Below are 18,177 nucleotides of genomic sequence, written 5' to 3' on the forward strand. Positions count from 1 at the left end.
GGAGTGTCTTCAGTTTTACTCTAAATGAAACCCAGAAAAAGCTCTTGTAAAACTGGAATTCAAGCATATTGTCTACTTCTCCTTCCTGGATAAAAACCCACAGATTATAACAAAACATTCTTTTCATCCTGTTTCTTGTTCTCCCTGCTGAATCTCCCAAAAAATATCCAAAGCACCTAAAATTTTGCTGTTTTCCACCCCTACCTACTAAGGGTGGTACACACTAGGTACATACTAGTTCTGGCAATTTCAGAGGTAATTTCACCTAAAAAAATCTTAAAATAGTCTTTTCACATGGGTATGACCAAGTTCGTTACAGTAATGCAAGGAATAAGTAGAAATGACAATGTGCTAAGTGGACGCAGATCTTAGAAGACACACCAAGCATGCTTAGAAAGAAATATCTATGTGCTCAAGGGACAGAAAAACCACATTATGATGTGGAAACACAGTTAAGCACTGGTGCAAAAGACCCTCTGCTGGGTGAGCTGTTATCAGAGTCCATCTGCAGACTCTTAGGTTGTCCCAGTTGTGGCATTTCTGTGAACTAAGAGACTTCACCCAGTGTTTCCTGCCTCCTAAGGAGAGCATGCTGAGCACACTCAGTTACTGGGGCTCAGGTGGTAAATGCACGCTGCCAAATCACCTCAGCTGGATGTACCTGGCTCCAGGCATGTACTGCCCACTTCAACACAAATCTTTTGGGCAGTCCTATTCAGGGGATAACACAGGAGCTGAGTGCTGGGACAGACTCTTAGTCTGTCCCTGTCTAGGGAGCTCTTTTGGGAGAAGGACTTGGGATACACTTGCAGAAGGGATTTTTGATTCTGAAGCTGCATGTATGAACCTGAAAAGGTCTACAAAAAAATAACTTCAAAATCTATGCCATCTGCCTGTGCTTAGACTGTTCATTAGGAGACACTCCTGTTCCTGAACACGAGGCTAAATTTACATATAATGCTAGAAATTAATCCCTGCCATGGCAGCATGGCCTAAAAACTACAGAACAGGCAAGCCTTGGTATAACAGATTGAAAAATGAGCATCCTAGGATGCAAAGAAATTTCTTCTTTTGTTGGGGAATAATGGGACAGCTGCTTCAAACTCATATTCAGGGCATTGCAATTATTTTTTTAGCAAGAGATTTGAAATCTTCAAATGCAAAATGAAATAGCCAGCAGAGAAACCCACATATTGGGATTCAGAGACATAAATCTAAGGGTCATTTTGGGACATTAATTCTAGGTTTCTATCAACATATTTCAACACACTCCAAAAGGAAAAGCGAACAAAGACAGGGCATGCAAACTGGTTTTAAAAAGTTTTATTGGGTGTGAGTTGGCAATGTCATGGCAGGGAGAAATCCTCTGCCTGTCTGATAACATGCTGCCATCCCACTGCAAATGCAAGCTTACTCTGTACTACTCACTCTGTCCACATGGGGAGAAATTTAAATTGACCTTCTCCCAGTCCAAATTGCAATCTGTAGGGGAGCATTTTGGGGATGAGAATCTGGAAGCCATGGAATAAAGCAGATTAATCTGTTCTGTGTCTAGCTCACCCTTCTGGGACAAAGAAAGTTTGAGAACTAGGACCAGTCTCGAACTCCTACTGCTGCCAAGCAAGAGAATGATCTTTCATTTTCAGGCCCATGGGGTGCTACAGGTGCAGGCAGGATGAAGGTTAGGTCCTGACAAGGAGTAGACTGACCCTGCTTCGTTTCAGAATTTAACATGGAGTTCCAGATCCAGCTGTGACTGCACCAGCTGCTATTGCTAACACTTCTTTTCAAACCTGGCTCATTAGAAATAAAAATAACACTCATGAATCAGTGAACTTTTGAGGCAATTGGTTATAATTTGACTGGAAAAAGAAATTGCCACCTACTGTTTACCTTAACTAAAGTCCACGAAACAATCCGCCCATCCGAGGAGACAGAGAAGAAGTTGGAATTGTTGTCCATGTCATCCTTTTGCCACTTGACCTAGAAACAAGAAGAAACAGGACAGTCCCAGTCAGCACAGGGCATTCAGCATTAGCAGGACATAGTCCCATGACCTCAGCAAGGTCTTCTGAAATCCTTCCTAAAGAGCAGCTGGTTTGCACCCCGGAGGCTTGCTGCTGCAAACTTATCTCCACCAGCAGCTTTGTCTCCAGCACTCCTGTCAGTCACTTTCCTACAGGATGCTCCAGCAAGAAGGTAAAGCCCCTCACCTGGAGCCTCTGCACCTACCCATGGCTACTGGAGCACTGCCATCAGGGATGGGCCTTGTGAGGTATCTGAGCTGTGCACTAGAGCTCTACACTGTGGCACAACACCATCCCAGAGATCCCTAAGACGTCTCCAAACACCACCAGTGGTGCCACACAAAGGTCCCCAAGCATTAGCCTTGCCTTTCACATTTGACTAATTACTCCAAGTGCAGTGCCATATGGCTACCTTTCAGCCAGACAACCTCAAATTAGCTTTCTGTCCCTATGTGGGGTGAAGGAAAGACCTTGCAAGCAACATGTGACATGGGTCCTTGGGGCACTTCTGTTTGAGGGAGATGAAAACTTCTCCATTAAAATTGAAATCCTCCCTGCACCTTCAGAGCATCTGTCTGCCTGGTAAGGAGATTTGCCTTTTGACTGTGACAGCTCAGCAGGAGAGATTAGAATTCAGATAAATGGCTTACAGTTTAGAAGAGACATTTCAGTTAGACCAAAAGCATTAAGAACGCTCGATTTTCAGATCTGGGAATTCAATCAGACTGAAGGGAAAAGAATGACTTGTCACTGGGTCTGTCAGCACACACTCCTGTTGGCATCTGTCAGTTCAAGATGGGGACAAGCACTTCAGAAGGTTCTGAGAAGCTTTCCAAAGGTATATCTCTTCCTGTACATGCAGTGGAGCAGATAAAGTTCCCTAAACATCATCCCATAAACATGATAAATGGGTATGATTATCCCACAGCTTACCAAATACTCTACCCATGACCACTTATGCAACTCATACCTATTTCAGAAAACAAACAGCATTCTCAATACTTTGATTACACAGATTGGGTATTCCTATGACAGGTCCTTGGGAAAAACTGTTAATTCTCTTTCATAAAATTGTTTATACCATGAAGTTCTGTGAAGCAGGAAAATGAAGCAAGAGACTCGGCAAAGAGTAGTTAACCCTCTACCAAACATGTTTCCTTCCTGTTCTGAGGAAGGAAAAATAGAATGTAAAAGGAATCCATCTGACAATACCTCAAAATGCCAGTTTCATGCCTACAAGACACAACTGAAGAGTTTTGAGTGGCATATACCTTTGAAGATCCTTGCACAGGTGAAATTGTAAGTCTCCATGTGAAACTACTTCTGCTATCTGGCATTAAAGGAATGGCATACTTCAATATGACCCAGAATAAAAAGGTTAATGATTAGAAGGCAGGTTCAATAGGACAGTGATTGCTAAGGCTGATCCATTGTACACAAAATGTGCTGGGTATATCTATTCCAGGAACATCTCTCCGGGATCATGAGCTACTGCTGACAGTGACAGTCACCAGCAGCTGCTTCAGATGAAGGAGTTGGTGTAGTGAGGAGTTTTAATTCAAGGTGAGAAATGCAGAGCTCAGGGGAACTGGTTACAAAAACATGTCCAATATGCCTCATGCTGGGCACAGAAACAGGATCATATTTTGAATCAAAAGATTTTTAAAATGTCACTCTAAAGTTGTCTGACAGTAAGATGTTTTTACGTGTGTGTCCTACACAGTTCTCCTCTAACTCATGTTCTTTCTTTTCAAATTATTTGCTTTCCCAAATAATTTCAGAAAAACTTCCCAGCCCATCACACCAGTGGGAAATACATGGATGAAAGTTCAGCAGCTGTAGTCTATCCTCATCATCCTGTGCAGACACTTCTGAGTCCTGATGTTTACACTAACACAGAGTGTTGCAGAAACCTCATCTGGAGGTGACCAAACAGCGTAAGAGCCACCATGAGCTCATAGGGGATTTTCCCGAGCTAATTCCTTTCAACCAAAGCAAAGAGCTTTACCCCAGGGTTTACCCACCCAAACACCCTCTCTCTGATGGGGATCTATTCAAGTTTTCTTCTGTTAGTTAGGTGTCACAGCTCTTCATCCATTACATGAATAGGTGGAGTCAGCAGCCCCAAAAAGCAAGTAGGCTGATTTGCTCGGGATACTCTTGCTCCTTTATTCAAAGCAGTCAACAGTACTTAAGTTAGGTACTTTTTGTAGACAGCTGAAAAACAGCCTCTTAGGGACAACAGGCTCTGCCCTCAGATGACTATTAGCAGCTCTCAGTGCTGTTAGCTTGAATTTCAGAAAACAGAAATTGGCACTTAATACTTCCAATTTTCCTTCAACACCTCTGACACCTTAATCGTGTTTGTGATCTCTTTCCTCCTGATCTCTGAATCCCATAAATGCTTATTAGAGTAATTAGCCCTCATGATACTGCAATCAAATTGGGCATCTGCTCAGAACTGGCCTTTTCTCTGCTCGCAGAGGCTTGTCATGGCACAACCTCCTGTCATTAGCAGTATCCATGCTGTGTGGGGTGGAGCATTTGAGGAGAGAACCAGGCAACTGTTTGCACAGTAGCAAGAAGTGAATTTTTCCCCTGAAGCATGTGATAATCAGCTAAGGATTTTGGCTGTGTGAAACAATTTAGAGCAAAAGTTCAATTATGATACAATAAGGGTAAAGAAGCACATGAAAAAGGAAAGCGTGTGTAAACAGCGGAGATGAGCAAATACAAAGCAGCAAGCATTTTAGCTCCCTGATCATGTAATAAAAGAAAGCCATTTTTTCAGTGATCTTTAACCTGACTATTTTTGGTAGTGCAAAACAGCCTACCACTTTTTCTTTTGATTTCTTAAAGCTCATTTATTTATAAAGAAGTTGAAACTATTCAAAACCTTATTTATATACATAAAAATAAATATTAAGACCTCATGTCGTTACTATGTACAGCAGGCTTGCAGAGTGATAATCCATTCATTTCTAGCAAGAGAATACTATCATTTTTATCTGTGGCAGCTGGTAATGGCTCCTGTCCAGCAGGAGATTAGACCATTTATCCAATCTGATTTGAAAACGCCCATGTTTCTGATGTCTTTCCTATGAAAGAAATAATGCTTGATCCCTTTTCACGGGACACAGGCTGTTAGTCACTTGCACTGAGACAATACAATTGGTCAAAATCACCCTGGCCAGGAGGCTGACTGGAGTGTGGTGCCGGCACCAGCTACTGCAAACATAGATCTGGCTTGCCCCTGGCTTGCCAAAACTCAGGTGTGGGGTGCCACACGCAACATACACACATTGACTGATGAGCCATTCCTTCCCTTTCTATTAATTATCCTTCAAGGAGTCCTTTGTCAGCATTGCAGTACCACAGCCCTGCTGATACCTCGCCTAAGTGAAATAAGGCAGAATTTTTGTCATTCAGTGCCTGAAAAACACTAGTAAAATCTGCCCCAGGTAGAGAAGAGGAAATATAAGGGCATTATCAAATCCCCCCCAGGTCACCCTTACATGAACTGGCCAAGTAAAACACTCAGATGACTTTGGCATGCAAACATCTCCTTGGGCTGCTGAGGAAAGTCCATGCCAATATGACCTGGGGACAAATTCCTTCCAGTGCCAACCTGACTATCAGTACACTCCTAGGCAAAGCCATCATGGCAATGCAGGGTTTGGAAGGACCCAAAAAGCATATCTATCCTCTTCTGAGGCAAAATCAGATCACAAGTCTCCAACAACAGGTACTCAACAACCTCCCTGCAGATATATCTGTGCTTAATTGACTTTATACAGAAGATTCCCTTTATCAAGAGCCAAGCCAATTACTCCTTACCATACCCCCAGTGGATGCAAAGAACAACAGTTTATTCCCCTTTTTATAACAGTCTTCAAAACAACAAGAAAAGGTTGTGCCACTGTTCCTCTCTCTTTTTCCCCCTCTCCAACTCAAATCAGTTGCCCCAACTGTTGCTTCCAGGTCTGCCTTCAGGACCCAAGCCTTCACCATTCCTGTTCTTCCCCTTCAGCCTGGCTCTGCAGCTGCAAACACATGGTACAGGACTAACCTGAGGCAGGAGTTACAACCTCCTCTCTCTTATATTCTTGCTAATTAATTAGAATGACACATATCTTTGTGTAACAGTATTGCATTGCTGATCACTGGTGGTGATCTGCTATGCTTCCCCCTGGGCACCCTGCTGCCTAACCAGCCATCTCTTATTTCGTATCTGTGTATTTAATTTCCCCTCTCGAAACACAGTATTTGCTCTTGTCTTTATTGAATTTCATCACATTGATTTTGGGCCTTTCTTCCAATTTATCAAGATAATTTTGAACATAATCATGTCCTGCAAAGTGCCTTGTCCTCCCAGGGGGGCTTCCCTATTCTGTAATTTGAGTTGTTAATGAAAGTATTGATCCAAAAAAAAGACCAGAAATGACAGCTGGAGAGTGTCACTTGAAGCACCTTCAGAGTCTGACAGTGAGCTCTGTGTAACTGCTCTTTGAGCACATTGCCTGGGCCACCTGAGCAGCCTCTTTATGGCAATTTTACCTAATTCGTATTTCTCTACTTTGGTTATAAGTATGTCACTGTGTGAGCCTGGATCAAAAGCCTTAGTCAAGTCAAGATGGATAGAGATGATAACCTTGATTTCCTCTCCCTTATTCATGAGGCCCATTTCTCTGGAAAAAAGGGAAAGAAATTATACTGGCTTGATAATCTATTCTGGACAAATCCACATCAGCTTCTCTGAATCATCTTATTATCTAGACATCTACCAACAGTTTTGCCATTTATTCAAGTGCTTCTCCAGTCTTTGAAATTGGTCTGACTGGTCAGTAATTCCCTGGGTCCAATTCCATCACTTTCCTCCAGACATTTTTCCACATCTTCTGACCCTTTAAGATCTCTCCTCCGCTGGCTGTGCTTGTCCTACAGGCCAGAGTACAGCCTGATGCACTGCTGTGCTGTTACCCACACTTTTTGACCCCCTATGGCTGGCTTTGGATGCCTCTAGCTGGGTGAACTATCCAGACACTGTTTTTGGAGCTTTGGTACTCTGTCCATGCCACTGTCTCTCCTGCATTTAAGGACAGGCCCTTTGAAGAAAGCACCTGCAGGTACCTTTTTGCCAGACATTGGTTCTACAGTCTCCCTGAAGTGTTTGGGGATTGATGACAGTAGACTATCATATTTCAGTCTGCCAGTGTCACAGGTACATGATGGGTGTGAGTCTGTAGGTGACAGCAGAGTGGTGCTTCCCCCAATCCATGCCCCAGAGCACACCCTGAGCCTCTGAGTCAAGGTACTCACTCAGCTCAGATGCTGTAAATCGGCTTGCACATAAACCCCAGCCTCTGCCTAAAACTCAGGACAGATGTTGCCCAAAAGCTCTCTGAAATGCATGTAACGGCCCGAAATTGGTCTGGCTATTTCTTCAAGTACTCCAGGGTATGTTTAATCTGATCTTGCTGATGAGCAAGAACTTATCTAAATACCCTTCAATATGCTCTTTCTTTATTCTGACCTGTGCTTTTATCCTCTCATTACATTAAGCACACTAAGCAGACAGTCTCAGAACAGACTCACTGTAAGATTAAACAATACAGCATCAAATATTTCATCCTTATTCATACCACTCAGTAGTAGCTGAAAGCTTGCTTTGCTAATAAGTCTATATTCTTCATTCTTTTAACTACTTATACCCTTCCCAAATATTTTCCCTTTCCCTTTTATGACCCAGGATAACCACAGCTTACTTTGCACATTCACTTCTTGTTATTAATTCATGTTTGTTCTTTTCCCTAATACTCAGCTTTAGACATGTCTTTGTTTCTGTGCCTCAAGCATTTCTTTGTAAGCCACTGTTGAGCTGTAGATGTAACTGTACAGGCCCCTCTCAGAGACTCTGCCATTCTGCCCAGCCCAGAAGCTCAGGGATTTCACTCATCTGCCTCCTTAGCTGAACAGAGCTACAGACTCCTGTAGAAGAACAAATGTGCACCACAGGAGCACAAGTGCTTCCCCGCCCCACTGTGCTCTCCCAGCCACCCTCTTTTGCCCATACCTTGGTCACACAAGCAGTGGGATTCGGACGCTTCTCCTTACATTCACACTGGCTAAAGACTTATTCAAGGCTTCCCACTGGCAAACATCTGCTCCTTGAGGAAGGGAATCAGCCCTCAGTTCTCTTGTGCTGTGCCTGACCTGGCAGCCAAGCACAGACACAAACCCACTGTCCAAACCACATTTCCTGTGTCAGTATGCACAAGCCTGGGCCAAAGCAAAGTGCCAGAAAAGCTCTGGGGCTCTCTCAAGGTAGATGAGCTGAACATGTGCTGTGATTTAGCAAGAGCACAAAGCCTTGGATGCATCCATCCCACAATGGCCCAGGTCACCGGCTGGCAGATGAACACCATATGAATTCTTGCAGAGATAGAATAAGACTAAACTCCAACCGGGAATAACCATCTAAACCTGGACACGTTAGTCCAACTGTGGGTACCTTTGATCTGTGCAGCGGACACTTTCTCCATGTCGCAGCTAGCCCGCCTCTTAGTCTGCCTCAGCCTCATGCTGAGGGATCATGCTGAAGAGATGATCTACAGTAACTTGCTCCACAGGTCACATCTTCTGAAGACAGTCCGATTTCCCCTGTGCTCTGGTGCAAATATTCTCCTGGACTCCCTTACAGCAGTCTCTGATTTGAAATAAGAAGCAGTTCTATTTCTTCACTCTGTCACCCTCAAATGTGTTTCTTGCTCGTTCCTGACAGCAACTTTCAGCAAAACAGCATCCAGAAAAATCAAGTCATTACTAGCAGAGAAGAAATCTTTCACGTTCTTTTTCTGTTGATGACAAATCGCCATTTTTTTGTTTATTCTCCTCCTTGGGTCACTTATCTATGCTGTTTGCCATGGGATCTGCTGCTGTGAAAGTCTGCCTCAACACTCAGCTTATCCAGAGTCCACTGACTTTTTGTTTTGCTGGAGCAAATAGTTTGTCTCTCCTTGATGCTGAGACAAAGCAGTGCATCTACAATGAAGTTCCCAAATGTCCTCCATCAAGGACATTGCCAGCTATTCTTCATTTGTTGCTTATCATGCCTGACACAGTAAGTGGACCTTGACACCTCACAAAGGATCCTCTGCCAGCTACCACAAGCAAAGCCAAGGCCAGGCACCATGAGGAGTATAAGCAATATGCAAGGCTGCTCTCCTGCAATCAGTGACAAGGGACACCCCAAAATTATTCACTTGGCCATCTAGAAAGTACAGAATACTTCACTCACAAGCAAAGTAACTCCAGTATCAGTTTTTATACTTCAAGAGACAGGAAAAGCAAGGTTTAGAGGTGAGGAACAGGGCAGTGTCTGGAGCTCCTCCCCAGTGCCAACTTGGACAGCAGTAGTTATCCTATTTAGTTATCCTATTTAGAGGAGGGAGGAAGGAAGACCAAAAGTTTCATTCCTCACCATGGTTATTTGGGATAAAAGCAAAAATTGAGCTTAGTCCAGATGACTCATTTTGACTCAAGGCAATAATGAAGATTTTAAAGGGCTGTGATAACTGAGTGCAGCCTGGTCAAAGGTCAAAGAAGCACAGTCAGGCGCCTTGGCTAAGTCTATACTTGGTGAAGAAAGATCACCTGGGTCCATGTGCACTCGGAGCACATGATACCTCTGTGGAGAAGATTTAGCTGTGCTCTGGTTACCTGTAGGTGTGGACTTTCTGCCAAAGGTAAACATGGGAAGACAGGCACACAGGGAGGAACCTTCATATGCCCAGCTGGTCCTTCAGTGAGGGGGACCAGAACCATGGAGTCCCCAGCATGCCCCTGTTGGAGCCAGCATGGCAGGGTACAGCATAAAGGGCTCCTGCCCTGTGACGCACACTGAGCAGAAGAGATTGCTGGTCTGCATCTGCACTTTTTTCCATTTCTATTACCTGGGAAACAGACAGCATTTCTGCTGTGGAATGTCTAGTAAGAATTAAAGATCTCAAAATTTTTTTAAAAAGCATGTTTTGGTCAACATTGTCTTAGAAGATATTAGTCCTTGATTTTTTTTTTTTTTCGCAGAAGCCCTGCTGTGAAAGCATAGTCCCTGTCCATATCTACAGCTCTGGGCTCTAGAAACGTGCTGGTATAAGCACAGTGAATCAAGACACAACTAAAGAGGAGAAGCCACTCAAGAGATGAAGAATCAGGCCTGCCATATGGTGAGAGCTGGGCTGCCACTGTCACACTGGAGAGTCTTTGCACATCCAGGAACTTCATGGTGAAGAGTGTCCCCCCTCATGATTTGGGGGACACCCTTTTGCCACTGCCTGAGATACCTCCATGGAGAGGATGTTGGAGACTCTTTTGAGAGGAACATGACTTTTCAGGCCAGGAGGCTGATGCCTGCATGGAGGCAAAATCAGATATTCCAGAAAGGCTCATCTAAGCCTCTTCGTCCCAGACACCAGTTATTGTTTAGAGGAAGGCAAGTCCCACATTGAACTAGAAGTAAAACATAACTATTAAGGCTGTCCTTCTTTCAGTGCCATATAAAAAGATAAACTGTAACTAGATGTTTAATAAAATCGACTTTAAGAAGCACAGACAGATACACTTGACTCTGTAAGGCCTGATGAAATTCAGCCTAGGGTGCCTAAAGGAGCAGCTGAAGCAATCTCTGAATTTCAGAGCAATTAGCTATGAAAACTAGAAGAGAGTAGAGGTCCTGGGGGACAGGAACATAGCAAAAATGCCCACAGGAAACACAAAATAAACCTGTCTTGAAGGATAGGTTAAAGGACAGTGGATGAGTCAGCCTAACGCTGAACTTTGAGAGCTGGAACAAAGTATTAAGTCATCCATCCATACATACAGGACAAGAAAATGAGAATCAGTGAATGTGGTCTCCTCAAGAAAAGACCTTGTCAAAGAGAATTTATTTCCTTCCTTTTCAGAATAACAGGTCTAAAAGAAAGAGTAGATTTGTTATCTTTAATTTTGTAAGGCTTTTGGCATACTCCCTGTGATGTATTCAGAAGAAAGATAAGGAATTACTACGACATGGATGAGTGCTTGAAAATGATTTCCCAAGAGTTTAGACAGTGATTTCTTGACCAGTTGGGAAAACATCTCTAGATGGTTCCCACAAGGGACTATTCCGGGTTCAGTTCTATACAATATTTTCATTAGTAAGTTTCATACTGAATTGCAAAATACACAGAATGTTTGCAGATGACGCAGTTAAAAGACATTGAATTCCATTAGGATAAGGACTCAAAATTATCTTGAAAAACTGGAGACATAATCTGAAAATAATAAGGTGAAATGTGATAAAGACAAGGGCAGAGGGACACAAACAGGAAGAAGAAAGCATTAAACATGTAGAAATTAGGGAATTTCCGGCTAAGTGACAGTAGTGCAGGAAAGTATCAGTGGCTGGTGAGAGAATTAGCAAAGTGATACTACTGGAGTGGCATAGAAATATTTTCACATGTATTAGGAAGTACGTACCATGTAAGACACAGAAGGCCATGACTCCAGTCTGTTAATACTGGTGAAGACAGCTAGACTGCCCAGTCTCATTTTGAAGAAAACAGGTCAGGAATGATAACACAACATCTGTGAGCATGATGGGAAGAAGAGGACACTCTCAAGGCCTCTGCCACTTCTCCTTTCTGTGGCTCACAAACAGTTTCCCAGTTCCAGAAAGGAAGGTTTGGTTTTATTTTAAATTCAGTCTCACCTCTCACATGTTTATTGTGTGTCATGTTCAATCACACTGTGACTGCTTTGTTCACTGCAATAGATGAGACTGTTTTGTATAGAAAACAAGTCTTTTGAGTGTGAGTAAAAGCTGATGGGGAGAGATGAAGGAAAATTACTTGTTACTTAAAAATAAATTCATTGAAAAATGTTCCTATCTTAAAATCTGGGTTTTCTTTTAAATGCAAATGTTTCAGCTATGACAGGAATCTGCAGAAAAGGGAGCTGCTAAGCAAAGGATGGTTCTCAATGCTGTTCAGTCTTTTGTAGAAAAATTTGTTGACATTTTACCATTAAATCTTGCAACAAGACAGAATGTATCAGTTCAATTTGCTTAGGAAGTAAACTTGCCTCCATGACAGAAGCCATTGAAGAGGTAAGGTCTACAAGGAGTAACTCCTTCTAAGGTGAGTCAGTAATATTTAAATATTTGGCTGTGGTGTTTGCCTTAGAGAGGAAATGGTTGAGACATCTGATGAATATCAAAGTGCTCAAAGATTCCAATGTCTCTCAGTCAGTTTGGGCTTCCTGCATTTCTCTTACATCTTTAATGAGCAACTCTGACCTAAAGGACCCCCTTCCATCCTATCTGCAGCAGAGGCAGGGATTTACTCAGATGTCTCCTTACTTGACCCACCGTATGTTTGTGATAATGAACATGGTAGTTAGGAGAGTCAGGGTGGCTGACAGGCTTGGTAACAGTAAACAGGTACTGAAACAAAGGCAGGTACTTCATCTACAAAGAAATCAGGCAGCAGCCAAGGCAGCCAGCTTGGCAGGATCATATCTCACCAAAAAAAGAGGTGCAGGAGGAAGAATTCTTTCAGAATTCCTATGATAAGGAAAAGCATCTCAAAACCCCTTGGAATAGAAAACACAGCCCAGTGCTGCCTGGATGCTCCAGGAGCAGCTCCAGGCTGTCAGGCACCTGCATCATGGGCATGAGGCTGGATGATGACTTTATTTATGGGTACCACCAAATACTGGGCCTATCTGGTGGAATACGGTTGTTCTGGCTACAGGAAATAGCAGGAACTTCCCATCTAATAATTTTGCAAATTATTTCCCTCCTTCTAGCAGCATATGGCTACTTACAAGTTTTACTACAAGCATTCTCAGGGGTTTGGCCTCCAAAGTCTTTGAAAACTTCCTGATAGCTGAAGGAAAACAACTAGATTAGCTCAACAGCAATGAGGAAACACTTTAAGATAAACTCCCATATCATATTTAGTCCCAGAAACACCCATCTTCCAAAAAAACACTGCTCTTCTACACCTAGATCAAGCGCCCTCCACCTCGATGGGATCTTCCTGAGACTCGGAGGACCAGGTTCTATCTCTTGAGCATCAGTGAACTCAAGAGTGCAAGGTCAGCCGAGAGGAGCAAGGAATTAGGTCCACTGCATCAGGTTACACAAATTTGGGGTGCAGAAAAAGGGCAGCAAAACCTTTCCTACTAAAAGGCACTTTTGGTGATAGTGGGAGGCACTCAGCAGTAAGCAGAGAGCATGGACATAGGAGTGCCACTGAAGCAGGTCAAAGGCCCAGCCTGAGGCTTGTGCATTGCTCATGCTTCAGAGACTCAGATTTATCTGAAGGAAGCAGAGCTCAGTTATAAATAGCATTGGATAAGGCTGGCCCTACTTTCAGTTTGTTTTCTTCCTGCTGGGATTTGAATGCTCTGCTTTGTACAGTGTTTCACTAGGAATCTGCGTGCTTATTCCCTTCACAGCACTGCCCAGTGCATTTATTAGGCTGGCATGTCAACAGATGAGAAGGGAGGAACCAGACATTAGAGTGACACCTGTTTGTCCTGTCAGTGGCTATGTTCCCATGTCAGACACAGCATGCAGCTGAGCAATGTGTGCCAGAGGCCAACAAAGCTCAGGGGTATTTAACCAGTTACAATTCACAGCTCTTGGTTTCAATTCTGACTGTGCTCGTGGTGCAAGATTCCCAATTTACAATAGACAAAATATGTTTCCCACTCTGTGTGCAGGAAAAGCAGACACACAGGGCAGGCAGGCTCACATCCAAACCCCCCAACTGCCTGATGTTGCTACATCAGAGACGGTGTCTGCAATATGCCTGAGAAGGTTCCCATCACCACAGGATCAAGTGGACTTGCACCAGGGATGGGGAGAGACTCTCCTGGGGCCTGTTGGATGCTGAGAGCCCTGGACACTACATCAATCTGTGGCAGCTGACCATGGCTCCAGGGGTGGGAGAAGAATGGGAGTCATGGCCAGACCCAGATCCCTATACCTCGCTATGTATCAATGTGACCTTGCCTGCACCATCCCTGCCCAACTTGCGTCTAGCTCTGCCATTATCATTCTCTTGCTTTTATTTCATCCTCTTCAGAGCAGCATTCTGTTGTTCCACAGGCTGTATAACAGCCATTAAGACCCATCAGTGTGTTTATATATACACTATAAAGCAGCAGAATAGAATTCAGAGATCCAGGCAACCAAACAAATGCATTACAACTTCTCTGATATTTTAGACCTCAGGCTAGCATCTGCCAACATTGCAAGGCTTGAAAGGACTTTTAAATTTTAAAAGTGAAGTTTTCTCCACAAATTAGTCCCAGTGCAACTAACAGGCAAATAAAGTTTCTTGTATTTTGCTTAGAGACACCAGAAAAGAAATAGTCAACCTGAATACCCACAGTAAAATGGTTTGGATCTTAAGTAAAAGGAAGAGGTGTAAGAGTAGCATGAGAGAAGAATCTATTTAGCAAGGAATTGTGAGAGCAGAGGGTAGAAAAGCAGTTCAGCATCTGAATGAAGTATAGAGGGAAATACGGCATCAAAGCAAAATGTGCTCATTTTTTAGACAAACAGTACACGATCTGCAATGGACACTTTGCTGGACAATTTCTAACCCAAAACAATCCATACCCTAGGCACAATTTAAAAATAACCATGAATAATTTCTGAATCTCCAGAAGACACAGTTAGATACCATCTCAAAAAGTACAATGTCAAAGTTAAACTATCAGGGATTTTGTTCATTATTGTCAAAGAGATTTAGGAATAAGCATTCGGATGCTTACATTTCCTAACCTATAGTGGCTTAAAAAGTGTTCAACAGTTTTGGACAAGGTACAAGCATGCTGCAAAGGATTTTACCCAACATTTCTGCCACAGGAGTGTCTTGCAATTTCCACCTTCTCTACTGTGCATAAATGAGCCCAAAGCTTCTGAATGAATTTTTGTGGCTCAGCAGAGCCTTTCCAAAAAATTATGGACATTAACTCTGTGGGAGACACGATTTCCTCCAGTAGGGCTGTGCCTGTAGTGAGCTCTCACAGTGACTGAGGACAACCAGAAAGCTGCTGGTCTTGACCTTACAACAAGTACATGGCAACTCTTCCCAAGCACAGCCTTTCCTCCCCAGCTCCCTCCAGGAGAGAACAGGGACACAACTGATGCTTGTCAGTCACTAAATGCGTCATGGTGCTGCAGTGAGGAACCCAGTGTTAGGTACTCACCAGACAGGACAACTGCTGCTGCAACAACCTGTTGCTGGACACAGAACTCAGTGTAGGGAGCAGGACTGCAGCTCAGGACTGCTCCAACAAGGAAGCCTCTGACAGATTGAGATCTCTGGACTCCAAATGCCTGCTGACTGGTCTATGGATGCTCTTCTCACTGCTTTCTACTTCTGTGCAAGTGCAGAATGAGTGAAGTGATCCCTCTGGTGAAGATACAGTGGTGTCTTTTACTCCTGGGATGTCAGAAATAAATTAGACTTTTTGCCCTGTTTGCACTGAGCTAGGTATGCAAGGCAGGGCTGGTGGCATGAAAAACATAGTAGAAAGCTGGAGATGAAGATAAAGGTCCTCTGTGCAAACATTGAACTGACCGAATATAAGAAACACAGTTGCCTTGCATTACTGTAGAGGTTTGGTGCTAAATGATGCTCACAATTAGGTTTCTGCTCTATTTTGCCTTCAGGCTACATTCTCCCCCCTTATCTTGGGTTTAGATTCCTTTGCTTCAGGTCTCTGTTGTTTTCCTTTCTTCTCCAGATTTCTATTTCTCCTCTAGAGTTATCCCCTAGCAGTATCATCACAGAGTTGAAAGAGATTTTTTTTCACTGAACTACCCTCAGCAAACACCTGTTTTGTGCTTCTTAGTGAAGGCAACAGAAGGGGTGTTGAGGCTGTTCTGAGACAGCTGATCTTTACTCTGACCTTGGTAGCAACCTTCTGCCTTATACTTTTCTTTTATTTCCTTTGCATCAAACAATTTGTTTGCCTGAAGCCAAAGAAACCAAATATTATGTGAAGCAGTAACATCTCAGAGGCAATGCAAGCTGCAAAATCTGTCTGACTGCAGATGACAGATTTAGGAGAATGCCCATCATCAGAAAAGAAACAATGTGCTGGTGTGACAGTGGATTATGAACAAAATGCGCTTTTTTTTCTCCTAAGTGCAGCAAATTCGATCAGCTTCCCATAAAGACCTTTTTTGTGGAACTGTGCAGAAACACAGAATGGGGTAAAAGAACAGCAGGCTGTGATAACTTTAAAGGAATTTTCATTTACTTCTATCAGTGAAACAAGACTTCAGTGAGTCTGGAATGGCTTCACACACTGTGAAAGTTCAGTGTAGATTTATTCAAGAACTTAGATTGGAACACAGGAAATAGACAAGTAGAAGGGATCACACAATTATGAGACAAACTCCAGCGAGCAATTTCAGGTGTGTTTTGTCAGGTTGATGCTTAAGATGGGACTTCCACAAGTTCTGCTGGAAAACTATTCTGCAAGCTGATGCTCCTTTCAGTTTCCTTTGGCCATTTGCAGGCTATTACCATCTTGCTTTGACTTCTTCATCCAAACCATGAGCATCACATCTAACCTGACTGGCATTTGGTGAAGAATTAGCCTGCAGTGGCCATCCCTTTCTCTTCCCACGCATGAATATCGCGCAGAAAATAATTCTCTCAGGATGCCATCTGAAGCTCCATGGTATCAGCTCCTCAGGGAGGCCAGATCAGCTTCAGTAAATCAACAATGAACAAAGTTGTGTTTCTAACCAGTGATGTCTCCATAGCAATTCCAAACCGTGCTGTTCACACAGGCATGCCTGCCGCAGCTGAGATTTGCTTGAAACACAACCGAAAGAAATGTTCTATTTGCAGATCCTAGGGTCAACACTCTGCAATAGGAATTTCGTCAGTAATTCTGATGGTGAGCAAGTAAAATAAAAAATTATTTCCAACCCTCTGAAGCATTATTGGCCCTGTACTAGTCTCAGCAGCAATAGCATCCTTTTGGCTTGATGTGAAAGTAAAATAGAAGTACACAGTGAAAACAAATCTGTCAAATAACACGTGTTTTAGGAAGGAGATTGAACAACAGAAACAAACCCTGACACACAGTTTCAGTTATCATTTCCTGATTCTGAACTGTTCCAGCTTCCAAATACTTCAATCCTAAAGTATTTAGTATACCCCAGTGTAGAAAGGTAAGAGAAAAAGCACTCTTCTCAGCTGTAAATAAAACCTAATCATTATTCTTTTAGAAAGAAAGGAGAAAGAAAAAATTTTAAAGCTAGAAAAAGGAGATGCTCTGCGCTGAGAGCCCTTTCCCAGCAAGGTGTTGCTTCTTCCCAGAGAACACAGCTCCTGAGGCCTCTGGCTGCCAAAGTCTACTCCAGTAGCTTCACACCGGGCAACCTCATTAATCTCTGGAGCCAACCCCTGGGATCGAGCCATTGGCTCAAAAAAATACACTGTTCAGGGACTTGTTTTGTAGGCCTACTCAGAGATGATGGGAGTGTGAGGATTTTTCTTACTACTTGAGCATTATTTTGATTAAAGTGGGGTTTAGGTTAATGCCACATAGGCTTTTTCCCAGCAGAATGTGACAGGTTTGACACAGCTTTCCAGGAAGTGACTCCTTTTAAACTGGTTTTTACATTCAAAGGTAGAGGCCTGAATTCTCTGACCTGGAACACCATTTCTAGTTCTGTGCTCCTGTGATACCTGAGTTTTGGTGGTATTAGCCACATTGCACTGCATGCATATACATTCACATGTCTATGTACGTGTTTATTCCTCTTCGTTTTTTCCTCTCTGAGGTTTTGGATCCTCACCAATTAGTAATAAGCAATTAGAAATGTGTAATTTAAAACAGGCTAGAATTTTCCATTATTTAAAATGCAGTTAATACATGGGAAACAATTGCCAAATCTATAAGAAACCATTGCTATGCTCTTTAAAAAAACAGGGAGTAGTATCAGGCAGACAAACTCTTTCTTAGGTAACAGAATTAGAAAATTTGTGTTATTTTATTTTGCTCTTAACAACGGGAACATTACATCAGCTTTGTTTTATGCAAACGAACTGAGATATTACTAAGTCACTGA

At 42.9% G+C, this 18,177-nt stretch overlaps 1 protein-coding gene across 2 annotated transcripts in view; it reads right to left on the reverse strand.

Annotated features, from left to right (window-relative positions):
- The window catches only part of DNAI1 (dynein axonemal intermediate chain 1), a 138,326-nt gene that overhangs the window by 54,530 nt on the left and 65,619 nt on the right, over positions 1-18,177 (reverse strand). For both annotated transcript variants that reach the window (XM_032096853.1, XM_032096852.1), the window contains exon 14: positions 1,894-1,983. In XM_032096853.1, the coding sequence (XP_031952744.1) occupies positions 1,894-1,983 (90 nt within the window). The remainder of the gene's footprint in view (positions 1-1,893; positions 1,984-18,177) is intronic.

This window comes from Corvus moneduloides, chromosome Z (genome assembly GCF_009650955.1).
Source record: "Corvus moneduloides isolate bCorMon1 chromosome Z, bCorMon1.pri, whole genome shotgun sequence".
Classification (NCBI taxonomy): Eukaryota; Metazoa; Chordata; class Aves; order Passeriformes; family Corvidae; genus Corvus; species Corvus moneduloides.